This window comes from Mus caroli, chromosome 15 (assembly GCF_900094665.2).
Source record: "Mus caroli chromosome 15, CAROLI_EIJ_v1.1, whole genome shotgun sequence".
NCBI classification, from domain to species: domain Eukaryota; kingdom Metazoa; phylum Chordata; class Mammalia; order Rodentia; family Muridae; genus Mus; species Mus caroli.
Window position 1 is genome coordinate 91396882 of NC_034584.1, and position 23349 is coordinate 91420230.

Here is a 23349-nt window from a genome sequence, read left to right on the forward strand (position 1 = left end):
TGTCTGTGTGTGTGTGTGTCTATGTCTCTCTGTTTCTCTGTCTCAGTCTCGCCCCTCCTGGCCTCATAGTTTTTACTCACAACACAACCTCAAGCTCCAGCAATCTTATCTAAAATCAAACCAGCAGGGAGGGACAAAACCATGAATCGGACAATACAACCCTCTGCTTGTTAAGATGGCTTTCCTAGCTGGGCAGTGGTGGTGCACGCCTTTCATCCCGGCACTCGGGAGGCAGAGGCAGGAGGATTTCTGAGTTCAAGGCCAGCCTGGTCTACAGAGTGAGTTCCAGGACAGCCAGGGCTACACAGAGAAACCCTGTCTTGAAAAAAATAATAAATGTCTTCCCTACGGTATGGAGAGGTGGTGTGGCAGTTAGAAGGCCTTGCTGATCTTTGAGAGAGCCAGCTTTCTGTTCCCAGCACCCACACCCACGTTGACCAACTCACAACCATCTGTAATTCCAACTCACTTGCACACAGTGGCAATCACTCACACCGATACAAACACATACATATAAGAATAAGACACATCTTTTTTAAAAATCCCTTCCAAATGAGGCATTGCATATAAAACAGCTGCTTAGCCCAGCTTTAACAAAGGTTACTTCACCCCTGTCTCCTGCAAAGCTTAGGTCTAGACCCTGGGATACAGTAGCATCTTTGTGTCTTTCTGTTTCCCAGTTATCAACTAATGAGAACTTTAAAGAGACCAGTAAGAACCAAGAGGATGAGGGACCAGTGGGCAGAGGTTAAAGTTAATCTGGCAAAGGTGGATTGCCTCTAAGGAAAATCTGCATAAATCAGACAAATAGGAATGACAGCCTTGGGCTGGAGCGATGGCGCAGCAGTTAGGAGGACTCGCTGCTTTTGCAAATGTCCTGAGTAAAGTTCCCAGGACCCACGTTGGGGTGGAGCCCACAACGGCCTCCTGTTCCAAAGGATCAAACACCTCCACTGGCCTCCACAGGCACTGAAAGGGCGTACATGCAGAAAAAAATATTTACATGTAAAATAAAATTTTCAAAATGTGGTATCCAACAACTTTCATCCCAGCACTGGGGGAAACAGAGGCAAGCAGATCTCCGTGAGTTCAAGGCCAGCCTGGTCTACCTAGTCAGTTTCAGGATAGCCAGGGCTGCAGCTACCCCCATCTCCAAACTAAAATAAAATAAACCAAGAATAACAAAAAGCTGAAAAGAATGGCGTGTTGTTTTCCCATTGCTAATTTCACACTGGTAATTAGTAGCTTCCTTGTGTTACTGTTAAAGACACTGATCTGAATAAGAAGTCTATCCATGTGGGCAGACCCTGGTTAGACACATGGCGACCTAACTTCAGTTTCTATACTTTGACTATCAAGTCCCCCTAACCCTTCTCTTGCCCACCGGACCAGAGACAACTCCTAGGGAGGGCAGCACAAGGCCCTGCTACATCCATCTTTGGCTCTGTGCCTCGAAGGAGTTAGTCCTGCCTGACGTCTTCCTCACACTTTGGCCTAAACAGTCTGATCTGTCTGTCCAGCCCCTGCCTTCCTTCCACTCCATCAACCCTGCAGCCACAGAAGCTGGCTCTGAGCATCCTTCTGCGCCTCACGTATGTGGTCAGGGGACAGATTACTGGGGCTGAAGCCACCAGCCTCCGTCCCTCCCTCACATGTCTTAAGTCGTGTGACAGGTGTACCTGAGCCTCCGTCCCTCCCTCACATGTCTTAACTCATGTGACAGGTGTACCTGAAGAATTCTTTTCTTACTCCCCAGGATAGAGACTTGCTGAGCCTCAGCTGCTGCATCGAGATAGCACATTCACGAGCCAGACTGCAAAGCATCCCAGTCCTGCTCCGGGGAGGAGGTCAGAGACTGGCAATCAAGATCAATAAATACAAGGATGAGACACATTTCAGGTTTTCTCCAGTGGCTTTAATTGGAAACTTGACGCCTCTGAGCTGTGGTACAAGCCTGGCTCTGCGGGGTCCGCATCTGGCTCCTGAGCATCAGGCGCAAATAAACATGTCATTTGGGGTTGAAATTAGAAACCCCGGGGTCCCTCTTCTCCCAGCCCAGAATGTTTCAAACTATGGCAGCTGGATAAACATTAATATAGTTGTCAATGACACCAAGTTATAGATGGTTGTCCTCCTTTGATGCTCAGCCATCCTCCTGTGAGGGGAATTCTTTTGAAATGAAACAAAACTATGGAATCAAATGCATGTCTGTAACTGCACTGAACATCTCCAAGTGGGAAACTTCTGGAAGCAGATGCTGAGTTGGCCACACAGACGTTTAGGACTGAGGAAACCACATACCCTAGCCCACATACCTCCCAACCCGTGACTCTGCACTGTCCTTGGCTGACTCTCTAAGATTCACCTGCTTGGTTCTAAGGCTTGCTTCTTTGGGACCCTACACAAGGCTGAGTCACAGCTGCAGAGTGTGTGCACTGGTGGCCACTGGTAATCCTGAATTTCTACTACCTGTTCTCCCTAAAAACAACTGAAGACACCTTCGCAGTCATAATACCTTCAGCCTCCCCCCAACCCCCAGCCCCAAGGAGGGAAAGGGGCAGACCCCTCCCCTTCACATTAGAGGGAAGTGTGGGGCCAAGGACTTGCTCATGGCTCCACTACACAGCAAAGAGATCTTGAGGGCCGCTCCTTTCTCTAGGCAGAGAGAGCTCTGTTTCGCAGTTCATGTTGCCAAAATACAGAGAGACAAAGGTTTGGCTGATTCTCTGCATTTTTCTAATTATATCTTTTTCTTTTTCTTTTTCTTTTTTTTTTTTTTTCTCTCACAAGTGGGCATTTCTAGATTCGAGATTCCTTTTACAAAACTGAGCTCTGGGATTCCTCCCAGACTCCTCCCTCCCCTCCCCAGTAACGAGCAAATAGCACCAGGACCCTGCTTGGCCCTCTGCCCACAGACCCCAGCTGGCTGCAGGCTCTATTGGGAAGAAGACACCACGTAGGCTGTGGCAATGTACTTCTTGCCATTTCCGTAGGTGGTCTTATCCCAGGTGTAGGTCTGGATGGACAAAGGATAGCCACCCAGGCTCAGATGGCACCTGTAGGGAAAGATCATGAACTGAATTAGTGGAGCCCACAACTTCACTACTTCCAGACGGGGAAGATCTACTCATCCCAGCAGAAGGGCCCCAGCCTCCCAGACAGAGTGACCTGCATTCCAAAGTCCCTGCTCCAACTCCCTGTTTTCAGCAAGCTTTCCAAGCCCAGACCTTGGTGTCTCTCTGCCTCTGGGACAATGCCCTTGTCCCTCCCAGAGCAATACTCTGCATGCCTCGAGCCGAATGCTTCGGAAATTAGGTGTTTGCTTTCTGCTTCAAGAGTAATAGGACTAGAGCAAGGCACTGCGGCACACATCCAGCACTTGAGAGGCTGTGAGGCAAGAGATCTGTAACCCTGGGTCCATGGTGAAGCAGAGCCCCCCCCCCAAAAAAAAAAAAACAAAAAGTATTAGGACCCAAAACAAGTTCTCAAATGACAGAGACCAGTTATTATCAACTGTTTTCTTTGGGACTCTCTGGTTCTCCCAAACAGCCTCATGTGCCAACCAGGGAGGCCCAGGGAGGCTCAGGGAGGCAGGGCAATCACACTGCTGGCTTCTCGAATGCTCCACTTAAGGAGGGAAAAAGGCAGGAGACGGTTCCACTGCTCGATGAAGACTGGCCACTACCAGGCTAATCTAACTACTTAACCACTGACGGGGAGAACAGTGGTTTCCGAGTGCCCGGGCAGACTCACATTCTCCTGATGCTATCCTGGATGGCAACCGTCAGAGACACCCCTCCTGCTACAGTCCCTTGGTCACCCAGCACTCACTTTTTGCCTGGCCTGGTGATGAAGCACAGAGAGTAAAGGGCAAACTCAAACTCAGGGCTGCTGCCAATGAAGACGGAACCCACTTCTTTGTAGTAGCCATCCCAATTGAACTGCATGGCCAGGACATCGGGGTAGGAGTCCCACTGCAGAGGAAAGGACAGCCAAGGTTACGTGACAGAACCAGGCAGGCTCCAACACTCAGCTAGTATGTATGCAGGTCTATGAGGAGACATTGGCTTCCTTAAAAAGACGGAAGGGACAGTCTACTGTACAGAGTGTCTGAGTCCCGCTCAGACCCACTGTCTGAAACTACGAGCTGCAAGGTCACTGTAACATCCACGGGCTCAAGCCAGAATACAGGGACACCTGTTCCCTATGGCCCTCCACATGCAGGAGGTCAGTTCATTGCCCCCAAATCGTCTTCTGGTGTAGGACAGCAAAAGTTTCAAATGAAACATGCAGATTAGCTCAGTTAGCCAGGCTGAACACTCCGGTCTTCCTTCAAGGACATCCAGGCCGGGGGGAGTGGGGGGTGGGAGGGGGATGGGAGTGGGGGGGAGTGTAGGTCTTTGTTCTCTACTTTAAAGCCTTGACCCTTGACCTTGACCTTCCCCTAGGAGCTGGAGCCCTCTGCCTCCTGTCTCCAGCAGGTTTGGAGACTTTACTGTTGGTATTGGGGTAGAAATCTGCTCTCTACCAGATGAGGACGTGATGTCCCTATCCCCTGTTGGGAGGTTGTGAGGGCCAGAGTGAGAAGCAGGTCTGACTGCTTGGAAGGCAGGGGAAGAGCAGGAAGCCCAGGCGCCACCCAGACTCCTCCAGCCCAGGTACTCACAGGCCCGTCGTAGTTGTGACTGTAGTAGTCGAGCAGACCCTCCTTCTCCTGCAGGTAGAAGCGGATCCAGTTATGAAAGCCAGTGACCTTGCCTTTCTTCACCTCGCCTGTAATGAAGAGTCCAAGGTGGGTGGGTGGTGTGGGCTCCCTTTCCATCCTCCCCTCCACAATCCCCTTTCTACTGCTCCACACCAAGCCTGTCTTCAATGTCCAGGCTCTGACTTCTAGAATATTCACCAGCTTACTTGGTACCATGCCTGACACCCTCATATGCTTATCCTTTCTATTTTGGCTCATGACCTCAGGAGACTCCTTTCTCCTAGACAATCCACCTCCCTGGCATATTCCTCTGACTGTTTGTGAAGGATCAAGCCAGGCTCTGTAGGAACTTTCAGGGATGAAGGGACACAATTGTCTCTGTAGGAAGTCCCTAAGCAAACGATAGAACCAGAGAATGCTCAGAGGCAGATGAGCCAGTAAACACTTGCTCACACTAGACAGAACCCTGGAAACTCAAGGCTGGTGTTGCCCTCTTAGATATTCTAAAGCGATTGGCATTCCTCAGCATGACTTCTCAGATGCCTTCACAGTTGGCCTGGGAGTCCCTCCCTGCTCGGTGGGTTGGTGGCCTGTTAACCAATGCTCAGGGCTGTGCAGACCCGAAGCAGACATCTTTGTCCCTCCCACTCTTCCCCGCCAAGCAGAGAAGCCTACCAGAGAAGACATGTTCAAAGCCACTCGAGTCCCCTTCATCATTGCCTCTCGAGTACAGCCCAAACCACATGTTCTTCAAATCGTCCACGAATTCTTGTTCTGAGCTGTAACGGTCTGTGGAAAGAAAAACAGAGAACTCTTCAGGAAGGAGGTGGGTCAGGTCCTGGGAAGCGAGGAAGGATACCTGTTCCAGAGCATCAAGAGAGGCAGGGGTTCAGCGGGTATGGCCAGACACTCATTATACATGGTCAATGGGCTGAGGAGTATGCACGTGTGCACCTGAGCGCGCGCACACGCGCACACGGGCGCACACACGGGGTCTGTCTCTACAGCTTGCTTTTCATGGGAAGGCATGAATAATAAACAAAAATAATAACTAATGTCTCAGATTAGTACAAAGTCTACCCTATGACAACGTGAGGAGGAGATGGGAGTCAAACCTGTGTGTTTCGGGGTTTGGTTTTTTGTTGTTGTTTTAGATGGGGGTCTCATTAAGAAGCCCTGTGTGTTCTGGAATGAGATATGTAAAACAGACAGGCCTTGAACTCACAGAGCTCTGCCTACCCCTACCTCCCAAGGCAAAGGAGTTGGAGCTGGGCCAGGAAGTGGGGCTGTTAGTCACCAGATACCTGCAGGATAAGGATTTCTCTACTCAGAGATCTGAGGAGACATTTCCAGAAGACAGTGAGCAGGAGGGGAGAAAGTCAAGTCAGAGAAGGAAGCAGCACCCAGATCCTTCAAGCCACAGCAGTAAGGCCAGATCTACTCCAGAGATATTACTCTAGCAACAATACACCAACAGCACAGCTCTATGGAGCAGAAGCTGCATTCACACTAGCTATATTCACACTAGCTGCATTCACACTAGCTGTATTCACACTAGTCATATTCACACTAGTCACATTCACACTAGCCACATTCACACTAGCTGTATTCACACTAGCTATATTCACACTAGCCGCATTCACACTAGCTGAATTCACACTAGTCATATTCACACTAGTTATATTCACACTAGTCACATTCACACTAGCCGCATTCACACTAGCTGTATTCACACTAGCTATATTCACACTAGCTGCATTCACACTAGCTGTATTCACACTAGCCACATTCACACTAGCTGTATTCACACTAGCTGCATTCACTCTAGCTGCATTTACACTAGCTGTATTCACACGGGCTGCATTCACACTGGCCACATTCACACCAGCCGCATTCACACTAGCTGTATTCACACTAGCCACATTCACACTAGCTGTATGCACACCAGTGCATCAAGTGAATCTGTAGCAACCCTGAATCTTCACATAACTAATGATACTTGCCAGCCTGAACTTGGAGATGCAGAAACTGAGGTAGACAAAAGTCACAAAACTCATGCAAGAGGACACACACTGTTAGCCACTGCACTTGACCCCACAGAATATGGCTTCGAAGATGGAACTCTTACATCATGGCAGGTTCTTTGTGGTAGACAGTGGCCTGGTTGGTTTTTTATCAACTTGACACAAGCTAGAGTCATCTGAGAAGAGGGAACCTCAATCTAGATAGTGCCTGTCAGACTGGCCTGAAGGCGTTTTCTTAATTGATGATTGCCCACTGTGGGCAGTGCTGTCCCTGGGCAGGTGATCCTGGGGGTCTCTAAAAGAGCATATGGAGCAAGCCAGGACACAGTGGCCCTCCATGGTTGTTTTTTGGGGGTTGTGTGTGTTTTGTTGTTGTTGTTGTTTTGTTTTGTTTTGTTTTGTTTTTAGCAAACTCCTGCCTCCAGTTTCCTGCCTTGGCTTTGCTCAGCGTTGGGCTGGACATGTCAGATGAAATAAATGCTTTCCTTCCCAAGTTGTCTTTGGCGATGGTGTTTATCACAGCAACAGAAATCTAACTAAGACAGTGGATGTGACATGAATGGACAAGGCAATAGACATGAAGGGTTTTTTGGGGGGAGGGAGCAACTATAGACACATAGACATACATATACACATACATACATAACAAACATATGCATATACACATACACATAGATATATACATAGATATACACACAATAAACACACAGATATACATACACACAGATATACATATACATACACACACATATTAACATAGACACACATACACATACACACAGGCACATACTCACAGACATACACATACACACACACCCTAACTCCTAGGCTTCAGGCATGAGAGCTGATGGATTATGGCAATGTTTCTGAGATGAGAAGACCAAGGGAGGAGCAGGTCTGGGGAAGAGGTGGGAACAGTGAGTTCTTTCTCTTTACACCGTGATATGTAAATAGCTGAGTAGAGTTGTTGAGAAGGCCACTGGGCCCCAAGGAGGAAGGTCAGAGCTGAAGTTTTAAATCAGGGACTTCCAGAATTATGTGGAGGATCCAAAACAGATACCAGGAATATTCTCTCCTTTCAAGGACTTAGAACGCTGATGGGAAACAAGCCTGAGTAGACATGATAACAGACCGGCTTCACAGACCGAATAGCTATCCTTATTAGTACTTGCTGGGCTTCCTCTTTGATGCTCCGCAAGCATCAGTCCTCAAAGACCTCCTGTCACAGCTAAGACTGGGAGAGGTGACATCCAAACTGTGCAGGTCTGCCATGTACTGCCAAGCCACATCCCTGCCACCACATGATTTATATTGAGTAGCCGTTGGGTTAACTCACATTCTGGAGTTTAGGAAATCAAATATCGAGTGCTGGCATCTGAGAAGGGCCAGGAGAAGCAGGTACACTAAAGAGGGGTGGAGTCTATAATAAATGATAATCCATGAATCGGAAGCTGAGTCAGCTCCCTAAGTTCTCACCTCTAGTCACCGTTAATACACACGGCACTAGAGATTATGGGATTTGTTTGTTTGTTTGGTGGGTGGGTGGGAGGGAGTCCAAGACAAGGTTTCTCTGTGGAGCCCTAGCTGTCCTGGAACTCGCATTGTAGACGAGGATGGCTCAGAGCTCACAGAGATCCGCCTGCCTCTGCCTCCCGAGTGCTGGAATTAAAGGCGTGCACCGCTGCTGCCACCACCACCTCCACCTGGCTGAGATTACGTTTCTTTTTTTTGTTTGTTTTTGTTGTTGTTTTTGTTTGTTTTGTTTTGTTTTTTTAAATATGGAACGCTTCACAAATTTGCGTGTCATATTTGCGCAGGGGCCATGCTAATCTCTGTATCATTCCAATTTTAGTATATGTCCTGCCGAAGCGAGCATGAGATTACGTTTCTAATAACGTGGAATTTGGGGTGCTCCTTGACACTATAACACCACAATCACACAGGCGGTAACAGAACTCAAACCAAGTCTGTCTGACCTGAGTTATTTTCAGCCATATTCAAATATCTCAAACTCTAAAGATATGCTGGCTTGAGCCATTGGAGCCTTCGTAAACATAACAGAATAGCAGATCCAGGGTGAGGGAGAGGGGATGAGTGCTGCGAAGCCTGAGCTAAGTGTTGGAAAAACGGCTTCCGGTCCCTTGCTCTCTTAGGACTTTCGGCCTGACTAGACTTCCAGTTCTCTTACTAAGAACCAAGGGCTTACTTAGCCCAGTGGTTCTCAGCCTTACCTCTTTGGCAAACCATCATCTCTAAAAACATGTTTACATTATGATTCATAACAGTAGTAAAATTACTGTTATGGAGTAGCAAGGAAAATAATTTTATGGTTGGGGGTTGACACAACATAAGGAACGTATTTAAGGGTAGCAGCGTTCCAAAGGTTGAGAAACACCGGCATGCCTGTCTCTTGTGCATTTACTGCAGAGCAGGCACCAGGGGGCATCCCAGGATTGCGTGTGTCTTAGAGAATCCCACATTTCACCTCTAACAACAGTTAGTAACTGTTGTTGTCTAAGGTTGCAGACAGGTTTGCCTGGATGCAGTCCCCAGGGCCAGCCACGGAGACCCATACTGATCCGCGTCTGAGACAGAATCCAGCTTGCCAGAGTTCAGGAAAGGAATCTGGGGCACACTAACAAACAGAACCCAGAGCCAAGAAGTCCCAAAGCCAAAACCTTTTTTGGTCTGATTTGCATGAATCTGTATCTGAGGTGGTCCAGCCAGACCTCTTACCAAGAGACAGGCTCTCTGAGCCTTGGCTGGTTCCCTGTTACTGCCCAGAAGGAGGTGGAGGGAACCCAAAAACATGGCTTCTAATGTGACTCTGGGATTGGTGAGGTGACTTTAAAATGCCCAGAGTAGGAGAAGAGTTGGGGATGGGGACCCTCAGCCCCTTCAGAAGGTAGACAACTCACAAGATACGTGACATCCAGTCAAAAGATGGGATATATATTATAGGCAAGCCAGAAGGCCATTCTGCTCCTGCTAGGGCCCTGATCTCAGTGGCTTGTCTGTGGCCGTTTCTGGATGTTACTAGTCTCCATTGCTTGCTCTCACACCCTGACCCACCCCACCCCACCCCCACTCCCACAGAGACCTCAGCGGTGTCTGGTTCTCCTGGAGACGCCTTATCCCACAGCTCTGAGCAGCAGAGAAGGCACACTCACTTTGGTGATGGAGAAAGCTATAGAGCTCCTTCATGACAGCTGTCTTCATGACCTCCCTGAGGAAGACACCCTGTTCCTCCAGCTGCTGGGCACTGAAATGCTCCCCGTGGCCTGTGGCCCGCTGGTAATTGTTGAGTAAGTTGATAAAGGCTGCATAGGTAGGCTTGGAGAACAGCTTCTCGTTGACGTAAGTGAAGAGCCTGGGCAAGTGGATGGAGACCCATTGAGAGACCTGAATGTGCACTTGAAACTCTCCTCCAATCTTCCAGAAAGACCAGGGGCAGGACATAGAGATGGCTTCAGGAGCTAGGGGCGACTTGAGGTGTTTTTGGGGAGTTGGGTGTTGTTTTTGTGATTTAGTTTGGTTTGGGGTTTTGAGTTAGGGTTTTTCTATGTAGCCTGGTTGTCCTGGAATTTACTTCGTAGACCAGGCTGGTCTGGAATTCATAGAGATCCATTTGCCTTGGTTACCCAAGTGCAGGGATTACAGGAGTGCATCACCGTCCCCGGACTGAGTTACTTTTGACAGCCAACTCTGAGGTCTGTTTCCTTCCATCTCACCTCTTGGAAGGCCAGCCACAGGAACCTGGCTATACAGCCACCTACACTCAAGGTGACTTCTTTGTTTCTGGACACCAGTTGTCCAGGTCAGAGGGACATCATCTCCCTGTGCATTTGCCTGACTTGAGGAGCAAAGAGCCAAGGAGTCAAAGGAAGTGAGGGTGGAGGAGAGACAGGGTGAGGGGCACTCACGGCTCTGGGCATTGATCCACTTGGTTCCCTGTCTCTGATGGGGAGATCCGGTTCTGACTGTTGAGCACAATGTCTTCCTTCTGGGCTTTGTTGGTATCTACCCTGTAGATGGTCTCGGAGATGCTCTCAAGCTCCTCCTTAGTGACGGCATCGCTGCTGTGGGAGAAACCCTCTGAGAGGAATTGGGAGGTGGCATGAGAACTAGAGAGAGGCAGAGCACCAACTGTCTGAAGATCAGTAGAGTCCCCCTTGTCCCCCTCTTGTCCCCTTCTGGAAGCTTGCTCTAGTGATAAGTTAACACTGCCCAGTATTCTGTAGTTAGAGGGCGGGACGGTAAAAGACCCCTGAGGCCAGCACGTGTCCCGGCCATGATGTGCCCAGAATGTCCATATCACCCTTCTGCACCAAGGCTCCCAGACCGAGGCAGGCATCACAATCGCCTGGAGGGCTTATCCAATTGGCTAGCCTAGTCCAGAGTTTCTGAGCAGCAGGTCTGGAGTATCCTCTCCTAAGGATTCTCAGCTGCTGCTGCCGGTCCAAGGACTACACTGAGAGAACTCTAGACTGTTCCCGCGTGTCTGGGGCTAGGCTGACGGAGCAGACTGACCATGATCACCACCACACAGGCTGTCAAAATCCTCACAGCAGTTTCCAAACTCTGGGCAGCGGTCATTACAGTGGCAAGGGTGGTGCTTGTCGTAGGCTTCCCGGCAGCGGCCCTGGCAGGAGCTCGGTGCAGAGTAGAGGTCTAAGAGGACAGAGAGGGGGTTGGGTCCCTGGCAACCTGCTAGAAGCCTAAAGACCAGCCCTTCTACCCACACCCTTAGCTAGGCTCCTTACTAAAGGTCTCCTGGAAAAAACCACCACCAACAACAACAAACAAGCTTAGCTTCTTGCACACTCTGCAGTCAGGAAATCCTTCGCTTTCTGATGCTGGACTCTACTCTGGCCTGTTGTTTTTATAATCTCCCCACTCTAAAAATAAAATCTCCTTCATTTCCCTCCTCAGGCCTCAGATGCTTTCCTGGCCACCCCTCCCATCCCCTTGGCTGCTTGGATCACGCCAGTGTCTCCCCTGGATAGGTCCAGATTGATTCTTCTGGCTTAGGCCTGGGTCCTTGCCCCTAGTGAGGCACCCTCTCCCCTTGTCACCCCTGGGTGTCCCCATCTGGGCTTCAGGCTTACGGCTGGTTGGGATCTCGTCCTCTGGATCCAGGAATGCCTTTGGCTCTGGGGCTCCTTCTTCAGCTATGACATAGGAAAATAAAGTCACCATCCATGCTGGGATTTCCCTCCAGCTTTCCCCCCATTGCTGGTCTTCCTACCCTGGAGGCAAGCACGTGTGTTGAAAGGGTATTCGCACATCCCACCCCAGCCCCCCAATCTGACACAGGAGGCTGAGGACTGAAAAAATGGAAGGCTTTCCAAGGTCAGATGACAGAAAACTTAAACAAAACAAAACAAAAATAATTTCCCCAGGTGACAAATTTCCTACCATTCTGGCATTTGGTGCCCACTGCACCCAAAAGATATAAAAAGAAAAATATGTAAAATAAAAAGGAAGAGACAGGGAAGCCCCTTCTGGATTGAAAACCAACTTGAGTTGCCCCATATGAATAGAGCAGTTTAGCATTCTCCAAATGAGGGGAGACTTTCAGTTGAAAACATCCTGTCCCTATTAAGAGGGTGACTGGGGACCCACCTCTCCCTGGGGGGCTGGGCAGGTGTTAAGTATGGTTGAAGCACAGTTTAAAATCTGTCCAAAATCACTGCTAATAGTGGGATGCTTTCTTCTAGTTGGTCCTTATGACGTTTGCCCGCAAATCAGCGTGGGATGGGACAGTTTGACTCCCTAACTGGCAGCCTTAAGATGCCTGGGGTTAAAGAACTCTTCTCAAAACAGCTAGCCATACTAGCTGCGTGCCAGCTACAGCGTGTGGAGGAAGCCACCAGATGATGGCAGCTGCTTACTCCGGATCCTGAAAACCACAGTCCCTGGCACAACCATTTCAAACGGTTAGCACCACACTGTGCAAACACCAGCTTCTGAGGACTGTAACAATTTACACCCAAGCCAACCAGAGGCAGAGCCTTTGCCCCGCGGGCCTGACCCAGGTTTAGCTGTGGGTCACACACAGCCTCATATAGGCTCCCATGACTGAATACGGGGTCACAGAGAACTTGCCACCAGTAGAATGTCTCTGGACAGGCAATGGGTGGGGAAAAAAAATTAAACCCAAAATAAAACATGTAATGAATCTGAGGTGTTTCTGGCAGGATTCAATTATGTGTCATGTGACCTCACTGCAGGTTTGGCTCTGAACATACAGCATACCCTGTGCGTGTCGCCACAGCCCGCAGGCCCAACAAGTCTGTTCTAGTTCAGGCCTGCAGAGTGTTATGAATTACGTGGCCCTTTGATCTCCTCCCACCCCTCCCCTCCCCATGACTGCTTGGGTTATCCCAGTGTCTCCCCTGGACAGATCCAGACTCATTCTTCTGGCTTAGGCCTGGGTTTATTAAATATTTCGTGAGACAAGCCCTCAGGTAGACCAGGCTGACTTTAAACTCACTCTGTAGCTAAAGATGTTCTTGAACCTCTAGAACTTCTGCTTCCACTTCCCAAGTGCTACAGGGTACAGGTGTGTACCACCATACTCGGCTATTACAGTGAATGTTTGATATACCTGTTTTATAGAGCTATGTGTCCAGAGTCACGTACAAGTCTCTCAGGCATAAAGGAGTCCCAAGTGGAAACAGTTGAAGAAGCTTGGTCTGATGGAGGGAGGAATGATCGTAACTATCTCAGAAGGCCGATGCCACAACTGGAGTAAGTTGCACCAAGCTTTATCTGCATGCTGTGGCTGGTGCTAACACTCCTTCTTCTACAACTACAGCATCAGGCTTCAGGAGCTGGGCAGGAGACGCCCACCTGTGCTGCCAGTCCTGGCACTGGGACATTAAACCTAGAAAAATGCCTCTCCGAGCATCCTCTCTCCCTCTCGATGGGCTGATCTGAACCCAAATTAAAAGGCAGCAACTGGGCCAGAAAAATTAAGATAGCCATCACAGCAGCAAGAGGACAGAGGTTAGGCAGGCTAGAGCAGGGAAGGGAGTGTGTGCAGAAGGGAATCATGGGAAATGTGTGCTGCTTTTAATACAGGCTTTAGCTCCTGGGAAAAAGTAAGGTCAAGGCCCATTATGGATTATGAGTGGATTATGTGGCCACTCCGTTCATTGGACCATTAACACATGATTACGGCTCCTGTTGGGTCAAAGAACCATGCAGAGGGTAAGTGAATATTTCTTACTGGTTAGGCCTGCCACATATGCAGAATTATGTCTCAATAAAACTTGACCTCAGTTCCAATCTTGTTCTCACCCTAAGTTTCATAAAAGGTCGCCAATAACGCAACAAGGTGGTATGCTTGATCCTTGGAACCCCTCTGTGGTGGTTTGAATACGCTTGGCCCAGGGAGTGGCACTATTAGGAGGTGTGGCCTTGTTGGAGTGGGTGTGGTCTTGTTGGAGGAAGTGAGTCACTGTGGGGGGTGGGCTTGGAGACCCTCCTCCTAACCACATGGGAGACAGTCTTCTCCTAGCTACCTTCAGAACAAGTGGTAGAACTCCAGCCCCTCCTGCGCCATGCCTGCCTGGACACTGCCATGTTCCCACCTTGATGATAACTGACTGAACCTCTGTGCCTGTAAGCCAGCCCCAATTAAATGTTGTCCTTTGTAAGACTTGCCATGGTCACAGTATTTGTTCACAGCAGTAAAACCCTAACTAAGACACCCTCCCACTCTGTAGCATCTTTGTCACTTTGCCACATTCATTTTCTTCACTGACTCCTCATCACCTTTCTTTACCCTTTGTAGATGTAACAGTGAACCCCAAAACTACAGAGCTACCAGCTAGAGGTGGCTTTGGGGGACATTGATTTGCTCTCTCAGATCTCCTACTTAAGTTCTGTCACATTCCAGGGATTCGTTCCACCTTTGCAAGTGGCAGAAGCAGGCGACTGAACAAAAAGAGAGACAGTAGTTGCTTCTTCAGCGATAGACTCCTTGATAGAGGCCAGAACCAATTGCAGGGTCAACTTCAGTTAAGAGCCATATAACAGCTGTGGGATCCTGGCACTCCAGGCCCCCACAAAAGCTGTAACACTTACAGAGCCCCGAGGACCAGTACCCTAGACCCACACAAGAGCTGTAACACTTATAGAACAAAAGTCCTCGTACGGGAGGCCTGCCCAAGAGCTGAATCCTAGAAAGTCCCTCCTGCTGTCCCTCCCATCTGCTGCCTCACTCGCTGCTGTCTGAGTGAGGCACGCAGAAGCTGTCAAGGACAGTAGTTAAAAATGCTCATTATGTACCCAAGATTTCTATCCAGGTAGAAGAAAAGGATACCATGCAGCTGAGGGGCAGCACCCCCACCCCCCAAACTGCTGGCCGGACTCAGGAGAACGTTCTCAGGCATTAACAGATACGAGATGCCATCTTCCCGTTCTTCCTGGCTTCACCTGGCAGAACAGCATGTTTGTCTCACTGCCCATTCCCTTCCCAGAAAGGCTGAGTGACTAAAGCCTTGACTCTGGGCAGAGGGGGATCTAGTAAGAATGGAGAAGAGGAAAGGCTATTTCCAAGGGTCTAAACTCCCCCTCTCATCACATGGTGGAGCACAGCTGCCCAGACCCACAAAGAAAGGACAGCACTCCGGTGGCTCTGAATCTGTTGGTGAGATTGCTGGCTAGCCCTGCACCATCACCATCAGGACCACAAGTCAGGCTATCCGCTCAGATGAGATCAACCCATTGCTGAGTTAGTGCCAGGCTGTGTTGCAAGTGTTGGAAATCTACAAGCATCCTAGCTACATTCTATGCTGAATAGACTTTTGTGAGCTGAGCTAGACTTTCAACCAGTCCAAGATATTTTGTATAGAAAAAGATTAAAAAGCTTTGAGTTGCAGATCAGAAGGCGGGGGGCTGAAATGGCTTTCAGGTTGGCTTTGCCTCTGTCAGCCAGCATGATGGCTCAGAGTGAACAGCCCTTTCCATACCTGCTGAGTGATTCACCCAGTGAGCCAGAGCTGGGCACAGCAGGAAAAGCTGGGTTCTGATTCTGTCAGTGAGCTCTGGGCCTGAGCCTGCTCATTAGGACCTGTGCAAGTAGATATGTAGGTGCATTTTATGTAAATTGAAGGCTATTTCATATGAGTGGAAGCAAACTTAGGAGGAGCACATGGCTGGGTCAACAGAAGACACCTTTGAGCAAATTAAGAGAAGGCATTCCACCAGGCAGTAGTGATGCACGCCTTTAGTCCTAGCAATCCGGAGGCAGAGGCAAACAGATCTTCAACTATGAAGCCAGTCTGGCCTACAGAGTGAGTTCCAAGTTAGCCAGGGCTACACAGAGAAACCTTGTGCTCACCCCCAAAACAAAAAACAGCAACGAAAGGAGCACGGGGGTAGGGGACTCTTAGCAAACAAAGGTCTTCTCCAGAGCTCACATCTTGTGAGAAGGATGCGCACTGCATTTTGCTCTAGCTTGCCAGCTCAGCTAGGTGACCTGGCACAACCTGTATAACCACACAGACCTGTCACCTATGACTGGGCTTTCCATCACCCGTGACTATGCTTTCCTAGCTGGTATGGGCCGCATGGTATGACAGCAAACCCAGAAAGGCTTCATGTCACAACAGCAGATGATCCTTCCACATGGGAGTCTGCAGCACTGCAAGCATGGAAACAAGGAGTCTGTTCAACTGATTTTTCAAGGTCTGGAGAGATGGCTTAACAGTTAAGAGCAGTGGCGTAACCGGAGGAAGTTAGATTCCCAGCACACACGTTGGGTGGCTTGCAGCTAGCTGCCCATAACTCCAGTTCCAGGGAGCTAACACCTTCTGGCCTTCTTAGCTACACACACACACACACACACACACACACACACACACACACTTACTCACTCTCTCACACTCACTCACACATGCTCACACAAATGAAAAAAATATTTAAAAAACATTTTGTCAACAAGTATGCCCTTAGCTGGGCCTGGGTGTAAAAAGCCTGTAACTCTAGCATCCTTGGCAGGCTACAGAGGAAGATCATAGTTCAAGGCCAGCTTGGGCTACATAGTGAGTTCAAGGCTGACCTTGGAAACTTAGCCATATCCTGTCTCAAAACAGAAAGTAGACAACGAGCTGAGAATACAGCTCAGTAGAAGAGTACCTTCCTCACAGGTCTGAGCCCGTTGTTCAATCTCCACTACTGAGGAGGGAGAAATGCATTTAGATTTGTGCTGCTAGGGAAATAAACGGCCTCTTGGGGGAAGGGCGTGTCTTGCTTTGCTTTGTTTTGTTTTGTTGTTTGTTAGTTGTTATTGTTGTTATTTTGAGACAGATTCTCACGATGTCGCCCCCAGCTATCCTGGAACTCACTGTATCTATCATGTTGGCTTCCAACTCATGGAGATCCCCCTGCCTCTGCCTTCCAGAGGGCAGGAATTTAAAGCAGTGTGCTACTCCATCGGGCCTGGGAAAGGAAGCTGAAAGCCATGGCTGTTCAGTGCGTTCCCTGGAGAAGCATGGTCTTTGTAATGACATCACAGAGGCCCTGCTATGTTCCCTGGTTCATGAAGATTGTGAGTGCTGCCTACCACTTATGCGTGTGCTTTCCAGTGTGACCAATAGTGAGTAATGTCACATATACCAAAGTGTCACTTTGTTTGTTCTCCGATTTGGGGGCAGGGGGGGGAGTACTTAAGCTTTCAAGATATTGTTAATCCCGATGGTTCCCAAGTCAATAGCATCTGTCCTACTTTTCTTTAGGAACTTCTTAGAAGGCCTGAGTCTAGCAATCACCAAATCGCTGACCCTCGTAACCTTGTAGTCTCTGGTCTCCATGCTCTCCTCCTGGGTCCTAGAACCCTCTCCCCAGTCTCCAGCCTTGCTCTGGACATATGGACACCAGTCCAGACGTGCACACAGCCTGGCCTGCTGTGTCTCCGACCATTCATCCCACAGATGTCTCACCAGTGCACAGATGTTCATAGTCATCACAGCAGTCATCATGCTGGGGACACCGACGATCACACTGGCAGACAGCATCCCGGTTAAATTTCTCATGACAGCGAGATGCGCACGACTCCAGGTTTCCTGTGACAGTCAAGGCCACCAGTTCAGCGCTTCAGGGACCCCACACTTTTCCTAAATCACCCCTGCAGGAGAGCTCAGGGACAGATAGGGGAGGTCGTTGCTGCCTGTAGGACAAGCTTGCTTACAGCCTCCCAATTCAGTATAGACCTTCTCCACTTTCAACCTGCCCGGCGTGATCCCGGTCTCAGAGCATCAACCAGGGGCTCAGACTCAGGTGCTTGTTGACTTGACATCAGGACCCCATGACAGAAACAAGCAAAGAGGCAGTGTGTAAGCAGTAAGAAGACTGTCAAAAACTCCACAGCCGTGGCCTGACCAGAGTCTACCGCCACTTCCCAGACACAGCGGATGTAGCCAGGGTTTCCAGATTACCAAAAGAAAACTTCATTTGGGGGTGAAAATGTCTCAGATTTTCAACTCCCACCAGGCTGAAGGAAGAGGTCAGCGGCCAGAAGGGGAGTCACTGCCGCTGTCTCCAAGTCTTCTGCCACTCCCCTAGGCCACCCCTCCCTGCTCTCCCATCTCCTCCCCTCCTTCACCCTTCTTTCCACCCTACTCCCCTGTCACATCTTTGCTCCTTCCAGCCTCTGGAATGCATTCTGTGCTAGGGTGGGGAGCGAGGCCGATGTGGGTGAGAACTGGGCTTTGGGACAGGATTCTGTTATGCAACCGCAGACCACATCCCATGCCCCAGACAAACCGCTTACAGAGGCAAGCTTCTGGTCACAAGGGGCATATGTTTTGTTTTCTCAGTTTTGTTTTGATTTTCGAGACAGGGTTTCTCTGTGTAGCCCCAGCTGCCCTGGAACTCACTCTGTAGACCAGGCTGGCCTCGAACTCAGAGATTCCCCCCTGCCTCAGCTTGGATTAAAGGTGTGTGCCACCACACCTGGCAATGACCAGAACTTCTGCAAAGAACAAGACAAGCACACAACCACTCTAAGAGAGAAACCAGGTCCCACTCTGCCCACTATGACAGCAAATGGGGAGCGGAAGGTGGAGCAGGGGTCTCTCCACTCTTGACTGAGGATGTTTTTGTGGTGGCTCCTGAGGTCTCGGGCTCAAGAACACTGAGCTGGGGGATTAGCCTGAGGACTGTGCAGAAGGTCAGGATCAGAGTCAGAGGCCAGGCACTTGTTTATAACGCCAGGACTTGTGAGCCAGAAGCAGGAGGGTCAGGTGTTCAAGACCAGCCTTGAGAACAGAAGTTCAAAGTCAGCCTGAGCTGCATCAGATTTTATCTCAAAAGAAGGGGGAAAAAAAGAAAAGAAAGAGGGAGGGAGAGAGAGAGAGAGAGAGAGAGAGAGAGAGAGAGAGAGAGAGACCATGAGCACCTGGATTGGTTCAATGAGGATTTAAAAACCTAACTTAGACCACAGGGCTGGAGTTGTCCGTGAACTTAGAACTACATCAAGGAGGGGCTTGCACTAAATTGATTGATAAAGTAACCCTTTTGTATTGCTATTTGGGCAAGGACAGGAGCAAGATGAAACTTGACATTTACAGCTGAGCATGTACCCAGACTAGAAAGGGAGAGAGAATCATTTTTGCCTCAAGTGAGACGTGGAGTTGGGGTTATATCGTGCCTAAGGAGGGGTGCACAGCGGGGTGAGGCTGGACTCCGAATTGGAATCCTGGTTATCGTGCCTTCTGGCTGTGCGAGCCTGGGCAAGTTATTTAACTTTCTGTGTCTCTGTTTTCTTAATCTGTAAAAATAGGAAAAAAAAATTAGAGTCTATCTCATAGACTATGTATAAGAATTAAGTGAGTTATCATTGGCAAGGCGCTTCCTGTGGCGTGTGACACAGAACAGAACCATTTCGGTCTTTGTTATGTAAATAAACAACAGCAGCATTCCACGTTCATATCAAAGATGGCAGATGTCCAGACCGGCTGCGGCAATCATCCTGGTCAGGGAACCTGCACACAAACTACTTTGTCTGACTCCCTCCCCCGGTTCAGCTGGACCGTGCCATGAGCTGGTGGTTAGCACCTGTGCGTTGGATGGTTTGTTTACTGACATCATCATCATTATGGGTCTATTCTTCACATCTGAGAGGTGTCAGGTCCAGGTTAAAGCAGGTCCCGAGGCCATTGCATATTGAGTGCAGGGCCTCCAACACACCCAAGAAGACAGGGCATAGCTCCAGTGGATTGTCCCCAAAGGAGGCCAAGCCCAAGGCCACTTTTGCATCCAAGCACACAGGGAACCCTTCATGAATCTTAAGTCATCTCACTTGGCACCTAAATGCTAAGGTCTTAAGAAAAAACGTTCAGTACAGGAAGGCTGGGTCAGCTGCTTGCCCTACTAGCCTGGCAGAACACCCAGAGTCCCGAGGGAAAGAATGCTAGCAAGCAAGGGGCCTTGCTCTTAATGGGCCACCGAGGCAGAGTCCAAGGGTGGAATTTGCCCCGTGAGTTCTAGGGCTGGCAGGAGTAGGGGACGACTGAATAGCTGGCTGTGGAGCCCAGGAGAGCTCTCCCAGTGGCCCATGCTGTGTGTGTTTCTCATTTCTGCCTCTGAGCTTTGTCCCCAGTAAGAACCCGATGCCAGCAGGTCTCACGTTCCTCTGTGAATTTGTTTTGCTTCAAGGTAGCTCTGTGTCATAGGGGTGGCAGGCTGGGGTAGAAGGGATTTTTTTTTTCCTCACAGGGAATCTCAGTGTGCTGTAGTGGGGACATTAGATGACTCCTCACTGTGACTCTGGGTTCCCACCCAGTGCCTCCCTTTGTCACAAAGCCTTTGTATAAACCTCACTCACCAAGCTAGGGCTGACATCACTGCTCCAGCAGCCTTTGTCCCTCACCCCTCTGCCTCATCTCTCCCTCTCTTCTGCCTTCCTTCATTTTGTGTGTCCTCTCAGCCCCGGGTCCCCCTTCCACTCCCCGTTCAGAACCCCGATTCCCTCCCCCGTGAAGAGCTACACTTCCTTGCCTCCTCTCAAACCATCACATGCCACAACCTCCACAGCTCTTTCCCCACTGGCCATCAATAAAGGTTGGTGCCAAGCCTGGATAGACAGAAGATCCCTATACATCACCCCTCAGGATCTTTGGCAACCGAGGCATCCCCACATGATGGTCTCCTAGGGAAACCCAGATGTTATTTCCATGGAAACCCAGTGAACCAAAAACCTTCACCTCCGAGACCAGCAGCTTCCTGCCTCTGCTTGCTTGAACCAGCCAAGGTCTTGGAAGGCATCTGGCTTGTAGACCATGGCCTGTGCCTGGCCATGACCCCTGGTGTGGCCCATACTTCAGTATCCAACTCTGAAGATGCTGGACGCTCACTCCTGCCCACTGGTGTCCCTCCATCCACCCTCCCCTCACCTCCCATCCATGTAACAGCAGAGGCTAACCATCACTTTCAGCCCTAGTAGCCCAGGGCTGCCTGAACCTCTGAAACCACTACAGCCATGCCCTCGGGGACCTCCTCCAAGGACCAGATGTCTCCCACGCAGTCCTATCCCAAGCTCCTTGACCATCTTCCTACACTAGTTAGTCCCGCACGCTCTCCTCTATTCCCTCAGTGGGCAGACCTGAGGTAAGGTCCCGAGCCTACATAGGCTTCCTCTTCTTTCCCTTCCTCCTCTTCCATTCCAGCCCTAGGCAGAGCTGAGTTCTCAAAGAGATGCCTGTAGTGTTGGGAGCCACGGGAATGACTTTTCCCCTCCATGCCTTCCCTATTTAGGAATCCCCTGGGGTTTCTCTGTGCGTCCCCTGATGGGGAAGATAAGCAAAATTCAGCTCCTCCTAGAAATATTTATGCTACAGACCCAACAAGTCCCAACGGGCTGAGCCCTCGACTGCTCCTCCTGCTTTGACTTATCAGATCCTGTCACAGTCCGAGGCAGGAACACCCTGGGAGGCTGGAATGGCAGGAACTCTGACTCTCCTGGAGCTCAGCCCCCTCCCTTGGCTCTCCTCCCTACCACCCACTAGTGGCTCATTAACACAGCAGTAGCAGCTTTTGCACAGTTACAGAACAGGAAAGTGTCCCTTTCCTCTTCCAGTCCCCACCTCCTTCCATCACTACCTGCAAATGCAAGGCCCATCCCTTCTCTACCTTTCAGCTCCCCTAACCTGGGGCAACCCCACCCCCACCCCATCACACTAACCAGTCATTCGTTCGTTCGTTCCCAAGTAGGACAGGGCTCACCTCTGAGTCAGGGGCTTTGGTTTCCTCCTGAGCCCACCCATCTCCTAACGCCCACCTATCACCAGGCAGCTGCAGAGCGAGTGACCAAGGGCATCCAGGTAACTCCAACTCAGCAACCTCCTTCCCTTCCAAACCATGTAGTAGCCCCAAGAAAACAAAACCTTATGCAAGTATGGAGTCTGGATTTTCTAGTGATGTTGGAGCTGATCCTCCAAGACTCTGCAAACCCTTCACATCATTAACCAACTTCAGAGCCTGATCCTGTAACCTCAAGCAAGGGCAGGTCAAATGGTCCACCGGGTTAGGACATCATTCATCCCCTGTTATGCCCCAGCCCTCTGTTCTTTAGGCAACCCAGCCTATGCCCGTGCCCACCAGAGAATGACTTACCAGCCCAGGCTAGACCACAGAGCATAGCCACTATAAAAGGAACGCGGGCCTTCATGATGCCACCTGCAGCAGAACGGCCGTTGGACTTCCCACCACAATCAAGATGAACGTCACAGTGCCCAGATGAGCCGTATCCCTCAGGCCGATCCTTTTAAAGACACCAGGACTTGTGGATCTGGTGTGGCTGGATCCTTCCAGGAAGGAAAAGGGGGAGGGATGGATCACAGATGGATAGGAGGTAGAGAGGAGGAGGAGGGGGAGGAGGAGGGGCCCCACAGCTGTTTGAAGCCTAACAGAAGGTGACTAAGCAGGCAGGTCATGCCAGATGTTTAAAACAGGTAATGCTTGCTATTTGTAGCTAGAAAATAGGCCACACTAGCAGACGCAGCAAGATGAACCTAGTTTGGCAGGTTCTCTATTCAAGTGAGGAGCACTCATGTGTTCCTCTTTGGATGATCTATTCTAAACACCCACCTACCCCCCAGTCCCAGACCTGGCCTGCTGGAGACTGTAGTTCTAGACTCCACTCACATAGCTGGTGTGTTTCTCATTCAGTATAGAAATCCCTTCCGTGATCCCAAGTGCTTGTGGGACTTTCCCTTGAGTGTCATCGTTCTTGAAGAGGTTGAGGTACATCCTCTCTGGATTGCTCGTCTCCCCTCACAGATCTCGTTCTTAACCTCTAGGACTTTACAGCCTAAGATGGACCAGCACAGAGAAAATTAGTTAAGGGATCTGTAGAGAAAGACAGCAGGACACTAAGTCAGCAGTCAGCAGCTCATTCACGCAGAGGTGACTTGGGGAGAAACTTGGATTCCCCTCTGGCTAGGTTTTACAGCAACTTGGCACAAGTTAGGGTCATCTGGGAAGATGCCCCCATAGGCAAACCCGTGAGGCGTTTTCCGTGGTGGATGACTGACATGGGAGGTCCAGCCCACTGTGGGCGGTGCCAACCTTGGCCACGTGGTGTTGGGTTGTATAAGAAAGCAGGCTGAA

At 49.9% G+C, this 23349-nt stretch overlaps 1 protein-coding gene and 1 non-coding gene across 2 annotated transcripts; both read right to left on the minus strand.

Annotated features, from left to right (window-relative positions):
* Positions 1-1897: 1897 nt before the first annotated feature.
* On the minus strand, positions 1898-22544 carry Endou (endonuclease, poly(U) specific). The gene is made up of 10 exons (XM_021183671.1): positions 22354-22544; positions 17682-17804; positions 11838-11900; positions 11260-11400; positions 10653-10824; positions 9900-10099; positions 5381-5494; positions 4667-4773; positions 3832-3974; positions 1898-3056 (listed from the first exon to the last, which is right to left on the minus strand). Exons 1-10 carry the CDS (start codon positions 22406-22408, stop codon positions 2936-2938), a joined length of 1239 nt encoding a protein of 412 aa, XP_021039330.1. The 5' UTR covers positions 22409-22544; the 3' UTR covers positions 1898-2935.
* On the minus strand, positions 8502-8603 carry LOC115029531. Its single transcript, XR_003835092.1, has one exon. It is a non-coding gene; the product is annotated as a U6 spliceosomal RNA (small nuclear RNA).
* Positions 22545-23349: the final 805 nt, after the last annotated feature.